Genomic DNA, 18,741 nt, shown 5'->3' with positions numbered 1-18,741 from the left:
GAGCCTTAGACAGATGGGGTAAGAAAGTATACACTTCTGCTACTTTGGCCATTAGGACTTTAAATTGGCAGTTTCATATGTTAAAGTATCAGCAGCATGTTACGGGACTACTTAAACAGAAAATAATGTTGATTCCTGACTGTGCTGAACACAAGGACTTGCAAGATTTAATGCATTCTGCTGAACAAATTGGTAAACATACTTTGCAGTGTGGTTTTGATGCTTTATAAGCATTTTGCAGGGCTGCTGTCACTGGCTCTGTACTTAGAAGGCATGCTTGGCTTAAGGAACAAAACTTGCCAAATCATGTTAAAGCTAAATTACTGGATGCACCCTTAAACCAAGACAGCCTTTTTGGCAAGGAAAGTAGAAGTCGTCCTCAAAAAGATGGAGGAAAAAGCTAAATCTATGCAAACTGTTAAAGATTTCGTACAAGTACAGCCTCCCAGATTCAGTAGGCATTAACCTTAAAAGAACTGGTCCTTTCCAGTCCCTTCGAGGGCTTCTCAGTCCAAACCCAGGAACAACAGACCACCAAAACTTCAGTCTCAGGCTATGCACAGATCTAAGCAGTAGGGTTTGGGGGGGGGGGGGGGCATCCACTTCCAAAGTAGGGAGTAGTAAGCCACTCCCCACGGAAAATTGGCACAATGACTTAACCTTAACACTTCCAAGCCCTGCTCAACCACTTGCTCCCTTAGGAGGAAAGCTCGGCCTGCATGCAAAAAACTGGGAATTCATTACCCAGGACAAATGGGTTTTGAACATAGTTTCATGAGGATACAGATTCCACTTCCACACACTACTAACCCCAAGTGGTTGGCCAGACCTCCCCCCAAGTCAGTTGTTGGGAGGCCCAACAGTAGGTTCTCTCTCCTCTCATTATCAGGGCTATTCAACCTGTCCCAGCAGAACAAAGGGGACATGGTTTTAATCAATACTTTTCCTGGTACCCAGAAAATAAAACTCCTAGCATCCTATCCTGGACGTCTATATTCTCAACACCTTTCTGGTGGTTCCAAAATGCATAATGCTAATTGTTTAACAGCTTCTTCCTATGCTAGCCAAGGATGCCTGGCTGGCAACCCTAGACTTAAAGGAAGCTTACCTGCACATCCCAATAAGAGGATCTTGCAGACAATACCTACGTTTCAGGGAAGGCTTCTTGCACTTTCAGTTCTCTGCACTTCCCTTTGGCTTATCTACTGCACCCAGGGTGTTCACAGTGTCTAGCTCCAGCCATTGCATTTTGCAGGCAGAGAAATATTAAAATTTACCCATTCTTGGGCGATTGTCTGATTCAGGCAGAAAGCCAGGACTTGCTATTACAACACCTGGCATTTATAAAGAAACTTCTAACCTCACTGGGGTACACCATCAGCGAAAAGAAATCACACCTAGTACCCTGCCAACAGATTGTATTCCTGGGAGCAAGCTTGAAACACAACTTCCCAGATGGCATTCCTCACTCCAGAGAAACAAGTTTATTTGACAACCTACTTCAAACTATTGGCCACAAAAACCCAGCTATCTGCAAGGAAAATACTGCAAGCTCTGTGGTTCATGGCCTCTTGCATTCTGCTAAGTCCATATGCAAGATTGCATATGAGGAAACTCCAATGGTATCTAAACATTGTATGGTGTCAACATTCTCAGGACCTCGAATCAGTGATTCCTGTCATTCCTTGCCTAAGGACAGAGTTCCTTTGATGGGCAGAGGCCTGCTACCACAACTAGGGGCTCCCTTTCACTTTACCCCCTGCCACCCAAACCCTAACAACAGACGCATCAGACTGTGCATTCAGAGCAAATGGAACCCGAAACAGATGTACCTGCATATCAGTCAGAAAGAAATGCTAGCTGTACAGAATGCTCTGACAGCCTTCAAAGACCTTATTCTTCCAGGACAACTATTGGCAATGACAGACAACACCACAGTTATGTGGTACATAAACAAGCAGGGGGGAACCCACTCATACCCTCTCTGCAGACTAGCCATGGCTCTGTAGAATACAGCCTTGAGCTACCAAGTGCACCTGCAAGCTCAATTCCTGCCAGGCAAACTAAATTTACTGGCAGACGACTTAAGCAGAAATCTCATGGACCCACACAAATGGAAACTAGAACCCAAAATATTCAACCTCTTGAACAAATGGAGGACACCAGAGGTAGACCTGTTTGCCTCAACTCAGAACTACCAATTGAACAAATTCTGTGCCAGAACTCCCCACAGTCAAGCTTGGAAAGTGGATGCCCTGTCCTTTACCCCTGTATCTCTCCTCTCGAAGGTTCTACTAAAGATCAGACAGGACAAGCCAAGGACAATACTGATTGCACCAGACTGGCCACGCTAGCACCGGTACCCCCTCTTGCGCTGTCTGACACTGCTACAACCATGGCACCTGCCTCAGACCCCTTCCCTGCTGTCCCAGCAGGTGGGCCAGATTCTGCACCCTCAGCTTCAATCCCTGAACCTTGCAGGCTGGTTAATTCCATGAGCTCTCTCCTCTAGCATCCCCTCAGTAAGCAGGTGCTGAATGTCATTCTTGAGACAAGGAAGCCTAGTACTAGAAAATCCTATTCTGAAAAGTGGAAAAGATACTGTTCCTGGAGCTAGGCTCAAGGGATGGGCACAATGGTGCCCAGCTTACCTCATATTCTAGATTATTTAACAGAAATGCTCCACAAGGGCCTAGCCTTCTCATCAGCACATTATAATACTGAGCCACCCCTTGCTTAAACAATTCCTTAGAGGGGCCAAAAATTTAAGACTCCCCAGGAGAGCTCCCACTCCAGCCTGCGACCTTAAGTTTTTATTGGAAAAGCTCACTCTTCCCACCTTTGAACCAGCTGCTACAGCAGAGTTGAAATTCCTTTCCTGGAAACAGCCTTACTTCTAGCAATCACTTCAGCAAGAAGAGTGTCTGAATTACAGGCCCTCATGGCAGTGGCACCCTTCATTGTCTTCCATGCGGACAGGGTTTCTCTCAGGACTAATCCATCCTTTATGCCCAAGGTGGTGTCTAGTGTGGGCCTAAACCAGTCCATTCATTTGCCTACCTTTTTCCCTAATCCTCAAAAAAAAAAAAAAAAAAAAAAAAGAGAAAGGATACTGCACTCTCTGTACGTGCACAGACAATTTAGATTCTATTTGGACAGGACTAAGCCTCTCAGAAAATCTGACCAGCTGCTAGTTAGCTTTGCTGCAGGGGCAGAGGGGAAGGCCATTTCAAAGCAAACCATTTTCAAATGGATAGCCCATTGGATTTATTTCTGCTACAAGCACCATGGAAAACCTACCCCACAGGGGGATAAGATCACATTCCACCAGGGCTGCATCTATCTCTATGGCATTTCTCAGTGGAGTCCCTACCAGGGACATCCTGGAAGCAACTACCTGGAGCTCTGTACATACCTTCACCAAGCATTACCACCTGCCTATCTTTTCCAAATCCAGAGCTGGATTTGCCACAGCAGTCTTACAGGGCTTAATTGTTGGCCCTAATGCTCTTTAACTACCTCCTCCCTTCCTTAGCTTTGGGAATCAACCCAAATGTGATGACTGCAACAATGAAACACGAAGAGCATAGTACAGTTTTGTACACTTACCATAAATGTAGATGTTCAAGTGTATTCACTGTTGCAGTCTGGTTACCCTCCCTCCAACCCCCTGACTTCTCTTGGGTCCACCTTTCCTTCTTGTTTGGCATATATCGTGTATTTGCTTTTTGATGGGGGTATACCATACCATATAATTGCTTCCTATTGTGGGGGCACCTGACATCTGGGGCAAGAAAAACTGATATAATGGTGTCTGCTGCATGTTTTATACCCCTGACAACCTGCCGTCATGGAAGAAGCGATAGCATCCGACACAGAAATCCGAAGACTCTGGTATTCAGGCCAGCTGAGGGCTACTGCAAGCAGATAACCCAAATGTGATGACTGCAACAGTGAGTACACTCGAACATCTACAGTTACGGTAAGTGTACACAACTGTATTTTCTCTCCCAAGAGTGAAGAATACTGCAACAATGATGAGGAAGGAGATAGTACAGTTGTTTAAGATCTTACCATAGCAGTAGATGTCCTACTTCTCACATTTGCAGTGTTCTGCCAATGCAGTTGTGTAAGATCTTACCATAGCAGTAGATGTCCTACTTCTCACATTTGCAGTGTTCTGCCAATGCAGTTGTGTAAGATCTTACCATAGCAGTTAGATGTCCTACTTCTCACTTTTGCAGTGTTCTGCCTTCCCTCCTGGCCCTTATTACTTTTCTCTTGCTGTCCTTCTGCATGATGTGTCTTTATTAAATATTTTTCTCCTCCTCCTTCACTTCCTGGATGTATATGTTGTTGGCTATTCTGAGGTTGCTGTGGTTCTTCTGGGTACTTCAGTACTGAGGGGTAGGCAGTTGTGGGTCATCTTTGTACCTTATGTTTTATGCATTGGCCATGTGTCTGAAGTACAGTGCCTGGAAGGAGTAAAGGCTTTGGTATGCTGGCCCGGGTGTTAGTCTGTCCTCAGCAGAATATCCCAAGGAATGCTGCAGCAAAGAGAGATGCAGGACATCTACAGTTATGGTAAGATCTTGCACAACTCTACTTCCTATTAGATCTTGAAGTGACTCCTGGCATCCTATCCCCCCTGCATTGTTTTTTTCTTTCCAAACCTGGATTGAACATTCTAAATCTCTGAGTATGGCAGTGTTAGAATTGTTGGGTATGTTTTTGGGTACAACAGTGGTAAGTCATGATGCGGTATGGGTAACCAGGGATTATCTGCTGAGTGAGTAAACATTGCTTCAGTAATTTTTGCTGTGTGTTCTTCACTGCTTTTTATCAAAGTTGTACAATGGAGGTTTTAAGACTTATATGTGTGTGTGTGTGTGCATGTGTATGTATATATATATATATATATATATATATATATATATATATATATAAAGTCTATACACACACACATATACATATATATGTATAATGTATGTGTGGGTGTGTATAATGTACACACACAAGCGTGCATGTAGTTAGCAGGGAGTGTGGTGCAGGGGGGACTTGCCCCTGCAAAAACGCTGTTTCTTTTCTGTAGTTTTTCAATATTTTAAAGTCTTGACATTATGAATTTCAACAATTTAAAAATTCAACAAAGTAAAATAGATCTGTACGCTCGTGTTTGTGTGTGTGTGTGTGTGTATATATATATAATGGGCCTACTTCACATAATCGAAAATCCAAATGTTTGACTTTCATATGGCCAAGACCATATGATCGAACATTTGAATGTTCGAAAATGTGAAAAAAAAAAAATGAACAGTGCTAGTGGGGGGGGGGGGCAAGTCCCCCTGCACCTCCCTCACCCCCCACTATTTAAATATACCAACTCTGAGATTGCACTACATTGCGGTAAAGGGAAATCTTCCCGTTCTGCGCTCTATGGAGATCCCCCTTCAGACCGTTGGAATTTTTAAAACATATGGTCTGGGCCATATAAAAGTCGAGCTTTTAAAGGTTTCGACCATGTGAAGGGGACCCAAATATATATATATATATATATATATATATGTATGTGTATATATATATGTATATATATATATATATATATATATATATATATATAAAATAGATCCACATACTTCTAAATATCCAAGTACAAATACATTGAATGAAACAGCATCAAAATAAAATAGCAGAAGTTCTGTTATATGTACATACATATGTATGTGTGTGTGTTTGTGTGTATGTATGTGTACATATATGCAACTCAGAGATTGCTCTACAGTGAAGAAAGGGCAAATTTCCTGACTCCCACTGTTCTTCATCTCGCACAAACATAATGCAGACAAAAGTGATCAAATGAGTTTCAATCACTTCTGCCCTCCGAAAAAAATATGCAGCATTGTGAATGTTCAGTTCTATGAATGTTTGTCTGTGTGTGCTTATAGTTATGTATGTAAATATCTTTGCACACATTTGTGTGTAGGTTTTATACATTGACTAGATACTTGGGATTGTGTAAATTGACATGTGGCCACATTTGTGCAGTTTTTATACAGTGTGTATATATTGTTTGTGGGTGTTAGCGCATGTTGTACATTGGTGCACACTACCAGCTTTCAAGGCATAGCTGTGCAAGGCTGATGTAACATTACACCAGAGATAATGCAGTAGAATTAAGAAAAAAAATGCAATCAAACGTTTACTTGATAATTCCTTGAATGCGTGATGTTATGATCACCCTTGTGTTTTTTTATGGAGTGTGATCTAAAGAGTAGTACAGGGAGATGTTAATTTACAGAAGCACTGGTATGGCTGTGTAATCTGTAAGTAGTTGAGAAGTGGCAGATATGCATTTCAGAAATTCATGGGAATATATATTGTACAAGTGTAACCGTGCAGAACAGGTAGATATGGAGTTATAGCTGGAACTGTGAAGTTTACATTAGTTTGGATGGGTAGGTTTAGCTGTCCTTGTTCTCTACCAGATTTCTCTTTCAAAATTGCAGTCATTTTTATTAAACACTGTATTTCATCTTGCTTGTTCATAGTCAGACATGTTTATTCTTTGTTTTATTTCTGACTTAAAAGAGAACTCTGTTTTTTTGCAGACTGTGGTTGGTACAGATGTTGCAGAACTTTTGTTGAAAGAACATAAATCTGTTTGGCTACCTGGGAAATCTCCAAATGAAGCAAACTTAATTGATTTCAGCAATGAGCCTTTAGAACATGCAGAAGAAGAATCTGGTGCTTCCCAACTCTCTTTCCTTACTGATTCCTTACTGATGACTTCTGATAATGCTAACAAAGAAATGGAACGTTTCAGAGAATTGCTTCTTTTTGGTCGCAAGAAGGTATGGATGGAACTCTGCCGTAAATGAAAATATTTTCTTTATTGATATGTTTTGAAACATTTTAATATTTTTATGTCTAAAATCATGAACAAATCATAAGTTTTTCAGCAAGTCAGAAAGACGGTTGACAGGGGCATAGAATTTGCTTAGAGGCACACACTTCACTTTGTACCTGAAAGAAGCTGTTCTTATTTAAAAGGACAGTGGTTATAGGAATAAATTGAGTAGGGATGGTGTAAGAAGGCTTCAAATTTAGGACCAATGGAGGAGTTTTGTGGGGGGAGAGCCACTGGAAGCCATCAGCATACTGCACCTAGACATGATAAATTAACTTAATCGTCTTTAAGTCATGTATGTATGCATCTGTAATGTATGATGAGTGGATGTGATTTTTTTTAATTCTGTTTATGCTAAATGGAAATCTAGTGATTGAAAGAATAGGTAAGAATTTATTATGCTGTTTTTACATGGCATTCCACTAAGGGTGGTGTCTCTTCTCCTTTCCTGACTGTAATTTTCATAGACAGTTTCAAGTCTGGAGACTTCAGTGCCCTCTTTGTTGAGTACAAAGTATGCACTCTTAGCCACCAGTGATTGTGGTTTCAAGTGTACATTGTAGTAAATTACTGTTGAGTATGAACTGAATATGATGAAAATTAGTACCTCCAAATCAGAAGTAATGATTCTCTTCTGGAAAAGAATAGCTCTCCCTCTGGAGATGAGGAGGGAGCATCTGCCTCAGATGGAGGGACTTCAGTAACTTGTGATCTGGCTCACATGTGAAAAGAGGGGATGGATTAGGATATGGACCGGCAGGTTTCTCCACAGCAGTAGTTATACTGCAGATGGTATGCCAGACTGTAGTGGGGAAGCGAGGTCTGAGTCAGTTAATTAAAATGACAGTTTACTTGTGAATCTCTCTCTCTCTCTCTGCCCTGAGCTGTGGTCATGAGCTTTGGGTGGTGGCTAAGAGAATGAGATCACAAATACATTTGGCAAAAATGTGGTTCTTTCACAGTGTAACTGGACTCATTTGCATGATAGAGTGAATATCTCAGAAATCCAGATGGATCTTTGAGTATAGCTGCTGTACCTTTCTTTCATGCAGTCATTAGGGGTAGATAGGATGGCTTGTAATGATGCCCCTTACACGCCTGTCACTGGAATTGTACCAATTATGTCTCACTAGGAAGAAGTTCCAGAACAGATCAAGGATATGTTAGAGGAATTATGTCTCAGCCTGCCTGGGAGTACATGGGAATACTACAAGATGGGTCTGATGTACCTTTCTTAGCTTGTTACTATGGCAACCTACACACAGGTGAACAGATAACAAAATAGAGGGTTGCATCTTTTATGTAATCCCTACATATTACTTCCATTTGATTAATGAACCCACTGTCATTTTTGTAAGTTTAGATTGCAATTCATGTCAATTATTATAGTATTAAAAGTGAAGTATGAGCAGTGTTATACCTTCTTGTTGGAAGAATAAGACCACTGCCATTTAACACATGGACATCTGCCTTTTGTTTACCATGACTGTGTAATACACCTAACAATTGAATGTTTAAACCAGATGCATCAGTTTTACCATGCTAAATACTACAAGTAAGTGGCCGGTCAGTTGGACTAAGTAGCTGTCTGATTTGTAGCTTATAGGGGTAGGTGTAGCAACTAATTTGGTACTCTGGGAATGCTGTAAGTAGGATACCTGTGTCTTTTCCCTGTGTGTTTCTGTAAGGTTTAATTTTCTCTCTCTTTCACAGGATGCTTTGGAGGCTGCTATGAAGCATGGTATGTGGGGACATGCTTTATTACTTGCTAGTAAAATGGATAGCCGCACTCATGCTAGAGTAATGACAAGGTAACATATGTTACTTTTATCCATTTATCTATTTATTTATTTATTGAGGAGGAGGTTGGGATACAAAATGCAGCATTTTTGTTTACATTTGTAACAGCTTTTCCCAAAACCATGATGATAGCTTTGTTGGAACTGATATGTAATAACGCTGCTTTTCACCTTTGTTTGTAGTTTGAGCTAACTCTGTGTGCATTGGGTTGTAATTTCTGAAGCAGTTATCTTATGTTATGGTCAAGCCACTAAACATTCTTTTGTTGAAGTTTTAGTTTTTTGTTAAAATTTTATATAATGTAAGAGAGTAATGCATTTTAATTGGAGTGTACAGATCTATGAATATGAGTGCCATCGACAGGAGGAGAGGGAGGGGAAGGCTGGATTTGTTTGTGCTCTTGTCTGTATCCTGAGCATTTGGGCAGTTTATATTATGAATGTTATATCCCTGCCCACGTTGGTGATATGAGGACTTATCCCTGAAAGACTACATATGCCCCTCTGTTATTGCATGTTTGCTCCCTCATTTGTGTAGAGAAGGGTTATTGTTACTAGCTTGACTTGAAATACCCACTTTCTCCCTGCAGTCTCCAAATATCCTGATTTGTTGCCATCCAACATTGGAGGCAGAGTCAGCAGAGCTGGTGAGGCCGCCATCACCCCCAGCCACCCCCCAAAGGTGTTGCTATCATACTCCCTGCCTGTGCCCTCAAGTACATGAGAATCTAATCAAACTATAATCATCTGGGCCATAGTCTGGCTTTATTTTTGTATGCCACTGATGAACTTATAAATGAGGAGTTAAGAATTTCATACACAGGCAAGCAAAATTTTGTTTCTTTCTATTCTTTTATGTCAGTATTGCACTGATAGTAATACGATGCAGTAGCTTTTGAAGTAATCTAAAACAGTCCCTCTGGAGTGACATTGCATAGGCATTACCTTGTTCTTGGAGAATGAATGTGCATTATAATTAGATTCACTGTATTCTTTCCGTAACTTTATATTTTTGTCTAGTCTTTGATACAGTGTGTGTATATTCCCAAGTATGCCTTGTACTTGAAAACCCCTTCTTAATGTTTATGCTTGACTTTGCAGATTTGCCAACAGTCTGCCAATTAATGATCCTTTGCAGACAGTTTACCAGCTGATGTCAGGAAGAATGCCTGCTGCATCAACAGTAAGTGTTTTCTGATTTATGCAATTATTTCAATTAATTTATTTGCATGCTGACTAGTCCAGCTGTATGCAGTTTTTATTCTGACAGTTATGTGCTTTTCTGACCTTCATCTGTGGCCATGTAGGTCAAGTGACTGTTGCCTTCATTACCACAAGGGCATTGTCCAGTTTTAAGTTGTCAGCTGTTGACTACGGACATTCGTTGTCCATCTTTGAAGGTGGTTATTCAATTCATTATAGTTCTGCCTGTATCAGTCATTTGAACAGGCAAGCTCAGGAGTTGCTAGTCTCTTAATGCAGTGCTTGACCCTTTTTACATGACAAAATGATTGCCAAGCATACTGATATAAAGACTAGTGTATAAATATTATCTGGCGACCTTCAGTAGAGTACTTTTTTTCCATTTTGTCACTGGGGCTTAAGTTGCTTTTACTAAAGATGTGTACTACGATGCAGTGTGTTTTGTACTTCGATGCTTTTAGATCCTCTTAGGTTCTTGATAGTCACGTGATCCTGCTTGAGTTATATTAAGCAAGAGAGCTTGCCATGTTTTGCTCTTTAGTTAACCATGTAATGTTACATGCTTATGTCTTAATAGTGTGCTCTTTGACACAGACCCATAGCTAGCTATTCTGGTGTTCCGTGCAGTTACTTGAAGTGGTGCGCTCTCAACTTCAAGTTGAAGAATAAAGAAAAAAGGGGAAAAAAGTTCCACTCATACTTGAAAACCAAAAAAGCTCTTCAGCTTCCTTTTGGTTCCCTTAAGGGTTTTGTTAATTTGCTTGTGTGTGCTCTTAAGGTAGGTAGATTGAGACTTCTTATAAACGTTAATGTTATATCAAGTTATGTTTGTTATAGTTTTCTATTAAGAACAGTATCTTTTTACAGTTGCAAGTCTGTTTGAGAAACAGAAGGAGGCTTTTAATAATACTGGCTATGTAGGAGGGCATCATTTACCTGCCAAGGTTTTATGGAAAACTAGCCCATAGGTTCATAAGTTGGTACTGGGCTATCGGCCCAAGGGCCTATACAAGCCTAGTCATAACAATTCACTGGCTATTTCTTCCCACAATATTTACTTCCCTAGACCCCGTGTAACAGGACGACTGACGTGATCCCTGGGGTAAATTTCCTATCTCCCATTCAGCCATCAAGGTTCCTTTTGAAGAGGGTAAAGGAGACGCTCTGCTTGACATGTATGGGCCGTCTATTCCAGAGTATGGGGAGTCTCTGGGTCAGAAACCTATCCTACCTACCCTTGATCAGCATTCCTCTTTCTGAGGTCTTTGGTAAAGCTGATGCAGTTTCTGGTAAGGGAAGAAAGACATAAAATGAGCAGTCATTGATTCTTTTGAGGTTAGTGACCTCTCCTAAAAGACTCATGTTATATCACAACTGTACTTTTTTTGAAGCGGTGTTGAAGTGACTTCTGCCCAGCCTGCTACAGAACTGTTTATAGGCTAACGAGTAGTGTTGCCATACCACTGAATGTGTACCAGCCTGAGCTTGTTCTTGTTGTTTGTTGTGTGCCTGCTGTCTCCCTCTTTTTTTTTTGGGGGGGGGAGACGACTGTTATGATTTCATAGCTTACAGCATATGCCCAATGATTTCTTCTATGATTCACATTAGTAGCAAAAGCAAGAAATACTTCCTGTTTAAATTCATGACTATGTAACACAAGAGTGGTAAACTAAACTCTAGTCTTTCAGGATTAATTGTTTTCCTTTGTCAGTCATGATTAGTGTTTCTTATTGGTGGATATTTATACATGTCAAGCTGTATACCATATATTGTGTGCAAAAAAATAAAAAAAATAAAAGTATGTGTGTGTATGTATATATATATATATATATATATATATATATATATGTGTGTGTGTGTGTGTGTGTGTGTGTGTGTATACATATCATATTTCTTTATTAAATTAACAATTTTATCTTTGCTTTCGTTTTCTTTTTGTAGTATTTCTGATATTTTCAAAGGATACATATTCAACAACCAGTAGAAGTGAAATGGTACTTAAAATGATTGACTATAAATCTATAAAATTATTTCTTTAAAGTGACCTCAACATGTTCTTCTATCTTCGGTTTTAACACCATTGTGATTTCAGACTGTACCTTATTACCTGAACATGAGAATGCATAGACTGCAAGTGAAGTAGTAGTGATCAAATCTTAATTTCCACTGTCATTCTAATGATAGAGATGACCAGGACTTGTCACTTTACATGGTAGTGATGCATTACAATTCCAAAGTTGCTATTTTATTTTGTAAGTTGCTGCTGTTCTTCACTACCGACGTCTGATAACTTGCGCCCCCATTCATGGACACTTTTTTATGAGTGCATTTGTGTGGCCATTAGAAGGTTTATACTCTGTCCATATACTACTTCCACATGCATGCTGAATATCACTCTGAGGGTGGGCATAGCACTGGTTTGCCAGTCAGTGCTGTAAGTAATGGTCCTTTCTTCTGAGAAGCAGATAATTCCAGTTGAAGCCTCTGTTCTCCACCAGAAGATATTAATGTTGTGTATGCATCAGTCTCACCAGGAGTGAGGAGTGTGGCCTTTGCACCTTCATCGACTCCATCCTGTTTTAGCTGTTACATTACCTGTACTGTTTTTTGATCTGAGGCATAACTTAGGGGCTTTATTCTTCTGCTCCACAGAGCCAGCAATATTTCTTGAAGCCACTGGGCAATAATAAAGAATCTGCTTCACTGGATGCAGGTCTGGCATGCATTAGTATATATATTGTTTTCCATTTCTTTCTTTAAGCCACTGTCAGTTTAGTCTCCACTACTTCGGCTACCTTTCCATCACATATTAATGTTAATTGTTTATTTTATTTGTGACTTTGTAGCTGTGCTTACTAATTTTAGTAGCAGTATATAATTATGATATTTTCATAGGCCATGATGGGCAGGTAAAAGATGTACCTCAATAAGATTCTGAATGAAAGAAACACCACAGAAGTTGTACTGCTGCATGCATAGCTTATGATGGAAGGGGAATTAAACTCCATCCTATAAGAAGTATTAAGTGCACTAATGAAAAAAAGTTTGAGAAGTGGCAGACTTAGTCACAGCAGATGTGATCCAGATGTTGGGTGTATTAGCTGAGAAAGGGCTGCTGTGGGACACTCATAGTATGGAGAGACAGGGGCGAATCCCAGACAGTTGAATTAGTATTTTAGTGCCAATGTGCAAGAATAAAGGGGATATTTACAACTGCAAGCAGTACAGAGAGGTACTGGACTCCTGTCACACTGTATTAAAAGTGCTGGGGAGGGTTATTGATAAATGGATTTTGCAGAATAGTAGGAAGTAAGAAAGGAGATGACCAGTTTGTATTTAGATGAGAATGTATTATAACCAATCCAATCTTTGTAGCAAAACATAGTGGTCATAGTGGAGAAGCTGAATTTGAGAAGGAAGATCAACTGGACATTCCTAGACATGGAGAAAGCATATGACAATGTGCCATAAAGCTAATTTTGATAGTCCTTTGATAATGTGAAGTCCTGGAAACATTATTAGAATTAATATAGGCTCTGCACAAGGGTCCATTGACACAATTACAAACAGTGTTTGGACTCTGTGGGGCTCCCCATGAAAATGGATATACTTCAGGGTTAAGTTCTCACCCTACTATTGTATCTAGTGATGGACTGTATCAGGTTGGAGGTGACATACTAACAGAGCTGCCGTGAACAGGAACTTTAGCAAATGATGAGAAATGGAATGTAAAACTAAAAGCATAGGGGGTGAAACAGAGTATAGACAGAACAGTGGCCATGGCTGTAAATGGGGGAACCAAGAAAGCTGCAAAGTAACAAAACGGAAAATAGTAGAACAGGTTAACAACTTTGTATGTCTTGTAGGTATGGTTGAACATAAGTGAAATCTGAATGAGGCTGTCAGAGCTGGAATCAGAGTTGCTGTAGCCATTTGGCACTAACTGTCAGAGACAGTGTGTTATAAGAAAACCAAAGAAGCCAAAAAGAAAGGTGTACAAAACAGTGGCATGGCCACTGCTTGTGTGTGGTACAGAAACGTAGTGTAAGCAGATCTGCTGAGTAAGCTTAAGGTAATGAAGGTGAAGTGACTGACACCCATAGCAGTATACATACTGTGGGACAGATGAAGAAATGAGGACATCAGAGCTGAAGCCATTGTAGCCCAAGGTGCAGAGAGGGTCAGAAAACAATTTGAGAGTGCATTCCTATGTGCAAGAATGCAGAAGACAGTTTGGGCAAAACTGGAAGAAGGCAAAGGAGGCCCGGCTAAGAGATGGATGGGTTGTGTGAGAAGACCTGTGAGTGTTCGGTATCTCTGTCAGTGAAAGTAGGAGAGTGGCACTAAATTGAGAGAGATGGTGAGACTTGGTACAGCACCCTGTCTCATGCAAAAATAAGAAACTGGATTGATAATGAAAATGAAGACTTAAGTGCAGTAAGTCGAATTTATCCTGAAAACTTCTTGTGTCTTTAGTGTTCTTAACATTGGTAGCCAGGGATGTTTTCCAGCTGCAGAATCCTACCTGTATTTTACAAGTCTAAATCATATGAAAGGTAAAAAATCACAGTATGGGTTTTGGTCACAGAGCTGAGAAAATTAAAGCACAGACTTGGAGAAGCACTGTCGCATACTGGGAGAGCGAAAGGTATTGCAGTGGCATTTTCAGTGGAGGAGTTGAACACAGATGAAGCTACATCCACATTATTTGAGAAACTTAATGCTATCCTTTTGAAAGAGGAAAATGTTTGAATTTATGAGAAATACTCTAATTTTGATGAGATTATGAGGAGAGTGCAGTTTCTATGTAGATCGTGATGCATCTTCAGCAGTGATGTAGTCAGATGTACGGGTATAATATGGTGATCATTGTAGTATTCAGTTTTTTCCTCACATTTGGGATATGCTGCATGCAGGTAGTCCATATCCGGCCTGACTTCCAGAGCTTTACCTTCCTCAGGGCTTTGGCTGATGCCCTTCGGCGTAGATAACAGGACATTGGTGGTATAAAGGGTGCATCATCTACATCTACAGCCCTCTTAAGATCTTTCTATGTCCTTAAATTCAATGCTGCAATATTTCTTACATATGGCATTCCTTGCCATGAAAGCCTGACGTCCGGCCAGTATACCAAAGCCTACTGCTGCTTTAAGGTATGACGAACATTATCCGTATGCACCTCACGTAGCACAGGCCATAAAGGTGACATTCAGGCGTACCATCCTCAAATTGTTTGCCACCAGTCCGAACACTTCTTCTGATCATTGGTCTGTTATCTCTGTCCATTTCTGCTAGTTTAATTGCATTTTCATTCTCCGGTGAATGCCTGTGTCCTCTTCTGAAGTCCAAGATGTTGCAGATAAGTACCCCATTAGTGTTTTGTTTTTTCTTGCTGTTAGGGGTTAGTGTCATTCAGGAAGGGTAAATGTGGGTGACAGATTCCCCATAAACACCACCACAATAAGTGTCTTTCCTGCCTAGGAGTTTCTCACGGCCATGCATCCTGTTCGATTTATCATGTGTTTGTAATGAAAACCCTTAGCAGTTGACTTTCATGCCTTTCTTTGTGTGTTGAGAGCCAGCGCCTTAAGCTTCTTGCTAAAGGTACAGTGGAAGGAACTTCTGTTAGGAATTAGGTGAAAAAATTAAGACTGGAATCTTCTGCTGTCCAGACACTGCCGGGTGTTTCTCCTGAGGTTGGTGAGAACCCGGAGACTCGCCCAGCTTTGTTGTCAGATTCCTCTGCCATGACCGAATTGGAGGCCGGTGAGAATCCGGCTTACAGCACATCCAACGAGGCTTCAAAGGTGTCCATTTTGGACCTTTACGGGGAACCATGGTTGATTATTTCCAAGGGGCCTAGGAGTGTTCCACCAATTCTAGTTAGGAAGAAGCTCCTACTACAGTTATTGAATGCCATTCGGGGTCAGAGCCTCCTAAATTTTATAGGGCAGCTGTTTTTTTTAACAAAGAAACAAAAAAAACTAAGCATGTTTCTTCAGCTCTTAGGGATCCACTGAATGAGTGGCAGGCCTTTACTCATTTTTTAATGCTTTGATGCAGAGGTTCCCAAAGTGTGCGCTGTGGCATTCTGGGGAGCCGTGAACTAATACCCTTCATTTATGATTTTTTTCTTTTGTTTTTTTAATTTTCGCGCTGTTTGAGCTGACATCATCATATGCGCAATGACATCAGCTCCGTCAGGGCTACCAGCCTGTTGGAATTGAGCAAGGAGCTCATGTATTTCTCGCTGGGCATGGCCGCTCAAATGCGAGCGGGAACGCCAATGAATGGATTATGTTCGGGGAACAAGAATCAGACCTGCGGTGGGTACGGCCAGAAAGAATGAAGACTCACTCCATGCAGGTAAGAAAACTTTCAGAGAAGTGTGTGTGTGTGTGTGTGTGTGTGTGTGTGTGTGTGTGTGTGTGTGTGTGTGTGTGTGTGTGTGTGTGTGTGTGCAGTTTTAAGGTGTGTGTGTGTGTGTGTGTGTGTGTGTGTGTGTGTGTGTAATTTTAATGTGTGTGTGTGTATCAGAGAGAGAGATGAATTAAAACATTGTTCTGTAGAACTTTATGAAGTAAATGAATACATGACCCTTATTTAAGGTTGTAGAGTTATCATTTTATTATTATTTTAGTTGAACTACACACCTGTTGTCATGTTTCATCAATTAGAATCTGACAACCTGAAATATGTTTTAGAGCGGAGTCTCAACAAACATCTACATATTCTTTTTTCTGACACAGACAGCTGTTCCAAATTTTCCACCTAAAAGCACAAGATATATGGAATATTGCCCAGCAATTGCTATTAGAAAATGTTGAACTTTTTCTACCAAGTAGCATTATATGTGGAGTTTATAACTAAATTACCTAAAAGTACAATACAGGTGGAGTTGCTACCTAAATACCCAAATATATTGTCCAGAGAATGCTATTCGAAAATTTTGATGTTTTGCAGAAACACAACCCCATAGGTCTACATGCATAGCAGAATGTGTAGGTTACCAGATTGCACAATGCTCTTCTTGTATAAGTTTTGGCTGTATGACTACTTTTTCATACATGCAGTACATTCCCACAATAAATATGGAGCAAAATGGCATTATACCAGGTATAGAAATTGTGTGTATTTCTATGGAAAATTACTTTACTGTCAATAGAAAGATTATATCCTCAACATTTTTGGACTGTCCATGATAGTATAGCACAGCCAGATTCGATGTTTGCGTTGCATAATTTGTTAAGAAAGGAATGGTATTTTTTGGTACAGGATGTTCTTGATGATCCATCTATAGTTTCCAGAAAGGTTGTTAAGAACTGTCAATTGGTGACTGAGATATGGCCTCTTTCACATAGGTACCAAATACAACCTTTTACAGGCATTTAAAAATAATGGTCTTCCAAGCCTCAATATTTTCAATTTTCATTACAGGTGGATATAGGACTTATGAAAAAAAATGCAATGTTCATCCAGAACATAAGTTTAATTTCTGTCCTTTCTAAGTCAAAACTGTCCATTGCATTTACTGGGAGTTATGCACATATATGTAAATGGATATAATTGTTTGGGTCTATATTATATATTCAAACTTTCTAAACTTCGAATCCCAAATGTTCGACAACATATGATCGAAGTTTAAAAGTTCGAATATATAATAAAACAAAAAAGAAACTTACGTTAACTGTGCAGGCAGGGGGGCAACCACCCCCGCACCCCCCCACCACCCTACTTAAGTATACCAACTCCAAGATCGCACTTCAGTGCAGAAAAGGGAAATTCTCCCATTCTGCTCAGAACAGCACCATTATGTTTAACCTTCAAATGCTTGAAATTTCAATCATATGGTGTCGACCATATGCCATTCGAAATTTCAAGCGATCGTGGTGCTAATAGGAACCCAATTGTTTCTATCGTTGCTGACGGTACACATTAAATAAATAAAAAAGAAAGCTATGACATGTCTGTCATAAGTTTATGGTATTAAATTATACATGTTGACAGATTGCACCTTGTTTTTTCCTTATGTTTGAAATACAGGATGACCAAAAGGAATTGCGGTAGGCGAATAAAAGTGAGAGAGAAAAGATTTGTAGAAATAGTGAGGTGAGTTTGTTTACAGTGAGAATTTGATGCATGGGTACAAAAGTCATCTTTCAAGTGGTGTAGTATATAGTTTTGTAAAGGTGAGTATGGTAGCTAAGCTAGTCAGCTGGACTAGCAGTATGAATTGAAGACTGATGAGTATTTGAATAAGTAACATAGTAAATAGTTCAAGTGAATGTTGAAAATGAAAATATGTTATCTGTGGACTGGAAATTTAGACAAAAGAAGATTATAGGAAGGTGATGTCAATAGGGGGAGTGTTATTTGTTTGCAGTTTTAGAAAGTGTTAGATTGGAATAAGTGGAAGGATTTGTTTGCTGACTGTTGCAGTTAGCTGAATATTTCAGTAGTGGGAGGTATAAAGTACAGGTAACAATCTTGTTTTAAAACACAAGATCACCTATAGGATGTAAAGTGAATAAAATGGATTTTTACTTCAGCCTCTCAGTTGGTGTGTATTTTTTCTCCCCTCCAATTACCTGGTGCCACCACCATCACTGCCCATTAGTTTATCATAATTTGAATGAAGGCTATCTGAAGAGCAGCCATTACAGAGGCAGCCATGGGGGTGTTTCTGTTTTCAGTCCTGCCTCTGGTAGCTGATGTGGGAACCCACATCACAGTAGGAGCACTCCATGCTTTCCCACACATATGCCCCATGATGGCTACTGTCACCAGCTTGGTATTGCCAATCCCAAGTTCCCCAGATGTACAGCCACTGGT

At 40.2% G+C, this 18,741-nt stretch overlaps 1 protein-coding gene across 1 annotated transcript in view; it reads left to right on the top strand.

Moving 5' to 3' along the window:
* Window positions 1–18,741, top strand: part of SEC16A (SEC16 homolog A, endoplasmic reticulum export factor) — a gene marked incomplete in the record, with an annotated part of 1,997,470 nt that overhangs the window by 526,761 nt on the left and 1,451,968 nt on the right. Inside the window, 3 exon segments of the mRNA XM_044058481.1 lie at window positions 6,609–6,851; window positions 8,621–8,718; window positions 9,808–9,889. Of these exon segments, the coding sequence (XP_043914416.1) occupies window positions 6,609–6,851; window positions 8,621–8,718; window positions 9,808–9,889 (423 nt within the window).

Source organism: Protopterus annectens, chromosome 16.part0, assembly GCF_019279795.1.
Source record: "Protopterus annectens isolate FY-2018-M chromosome 16.part0, PAN1.0, whole genome shotgun sequence".
Classification (NCBI taxonomy): domain Eukaryota; kingdom Metazoa; phylum Chordata; order Ceratodontiformes; family Protopteridae; genus Protopterus; species Protopterus annectens.
The sequence above is the reverse complement of the archived record's forward strand: the minus strand, read 5'-3'. Positions and strand labels throughout refer to the sequence as shown.